This window comes from Myotis brandtii, unplaced genomic scaffold (genome assembly GCF_000412655.1).
Source record: "Myotis brandtii unplaced genomic scaffold, ASM41265v1 scaffold691, whole genome shotgun sequence".
Taxonomy (NCBI): Eukaryota; Metazoa; Chordata; class Mammalia; order Chiroptera; family Vespertilionidae; genus Myotis; species Myotis brandtii.
This window is the reverse complement of record NW_005370704.1, coordinates 490603-491570: the sequence shown is the minus strand read 5'-3', so window position 1 is coordinate 491570 and position 968 is coordinate 490603. Positions and strand designations below refer to the sequence as shown.

Genomic DNA, 968 nt, shown 5'->3' with positions numbered 1-968 from the left:
GCCCCGGGGGGCGGAGCAGCCCTGGTGTGGGGCCTTGGCCGAGGCCGCGGACACTCGCTCCATGCCGCCGCCTGCAGCCCCTGCAGGAGCCCAGCTGTTCAGCCGCTCAGGTTCTAACCCATCTTGCCGGCCGCTTTCTAATGGATGACACGCGTGGGTCGGCTGAAAAGGCGATGCCATTGCCGTGGTTAGATGCGGGCTTGGTCAGACCCCTTTCCTGGTCCCCGACCGGCAGGAGGAGCAGGGCGTGTTCCCCGGCGCCCATGGCTGGAAGGACGGAGCTCATCTGGGGCCTAATGTCCGACTTTATCGCTGCTGGCGCCATAGCCGCTGGTGACAAGTGCAGAGCAAGCCCTCGCTGGCCCAGCCAGCTCTGCCCAGTCTCCTGCTCCCCTGCGAGGAGGCTGCATGGAGCCCCTCCCCCGCGCAGCCAGGGCCGCCTCACTGGGGACAGCTGGATGCTCCAGGCCCCAGTCCTGAGGCCCCTGTGGACCCCGGGGTGGCCCCACCAGGTCCAGGCACGGTCCTTAGGCTGCAACGCTGGCCTGTCCGCCCTTGACACTTGGCATGGCCCCGGCCTGAGTAATGTCCCCACAGAGCACACCTGGGCCCCCAGCCCGCTCCCCTTTGCAGACACTGCTGACTCCAGCCGTCTCAGGGTGGTGGGAACCCCCCAAGCTCGCAGGTCTCAGGACAAGGCGGGGAGAGTGACCCCAGCTTTGCAGCGTGTGCACCGCGACCTGAAAACCAGGCTGGGCCACAGGAGGGCGTGTGAGCTGCCCCCCTTCCCCTGCCTAGGGCACCCGGGCAGGAGGCTGCCAGGAGGCAGCGTGGTGGGTGGGTTAGGCTCCACCCCTTCCCAGGCGAGGACTCTCCCCGCCGGCTCAGGAGGCTCCATGGAAACCCGCGGTTCCACACCCCCGCAGTGCGGGCTGGGCCGGGGTCCACCCTCCGCACCCCCTCCCGTG

The 968-nt window shown here is 69.0% G+C and overlaps 1 protein-coding gene across 1 annotated transcript in view; it reads right to left on the bottom strand.

The window, feature by feature from the left end:
* Positions 1–293: 293 nt before the first annotated feature.
* Positions 294–968, bottom strand: part of RABL6 (RAB, member RAS oncogene family-like 6) — a 15938-nt gene continuing 15263 nt past the window's right edge. Inside the window, exon 19 of the mRNA XM_014529668.1 lies at positions 294–485. Coding sequence (XP_014385154.1) covers positions 294–485 — 192 coding nt within the window. The remainder of the gene's footprint in view (positions 486–968) is intronic.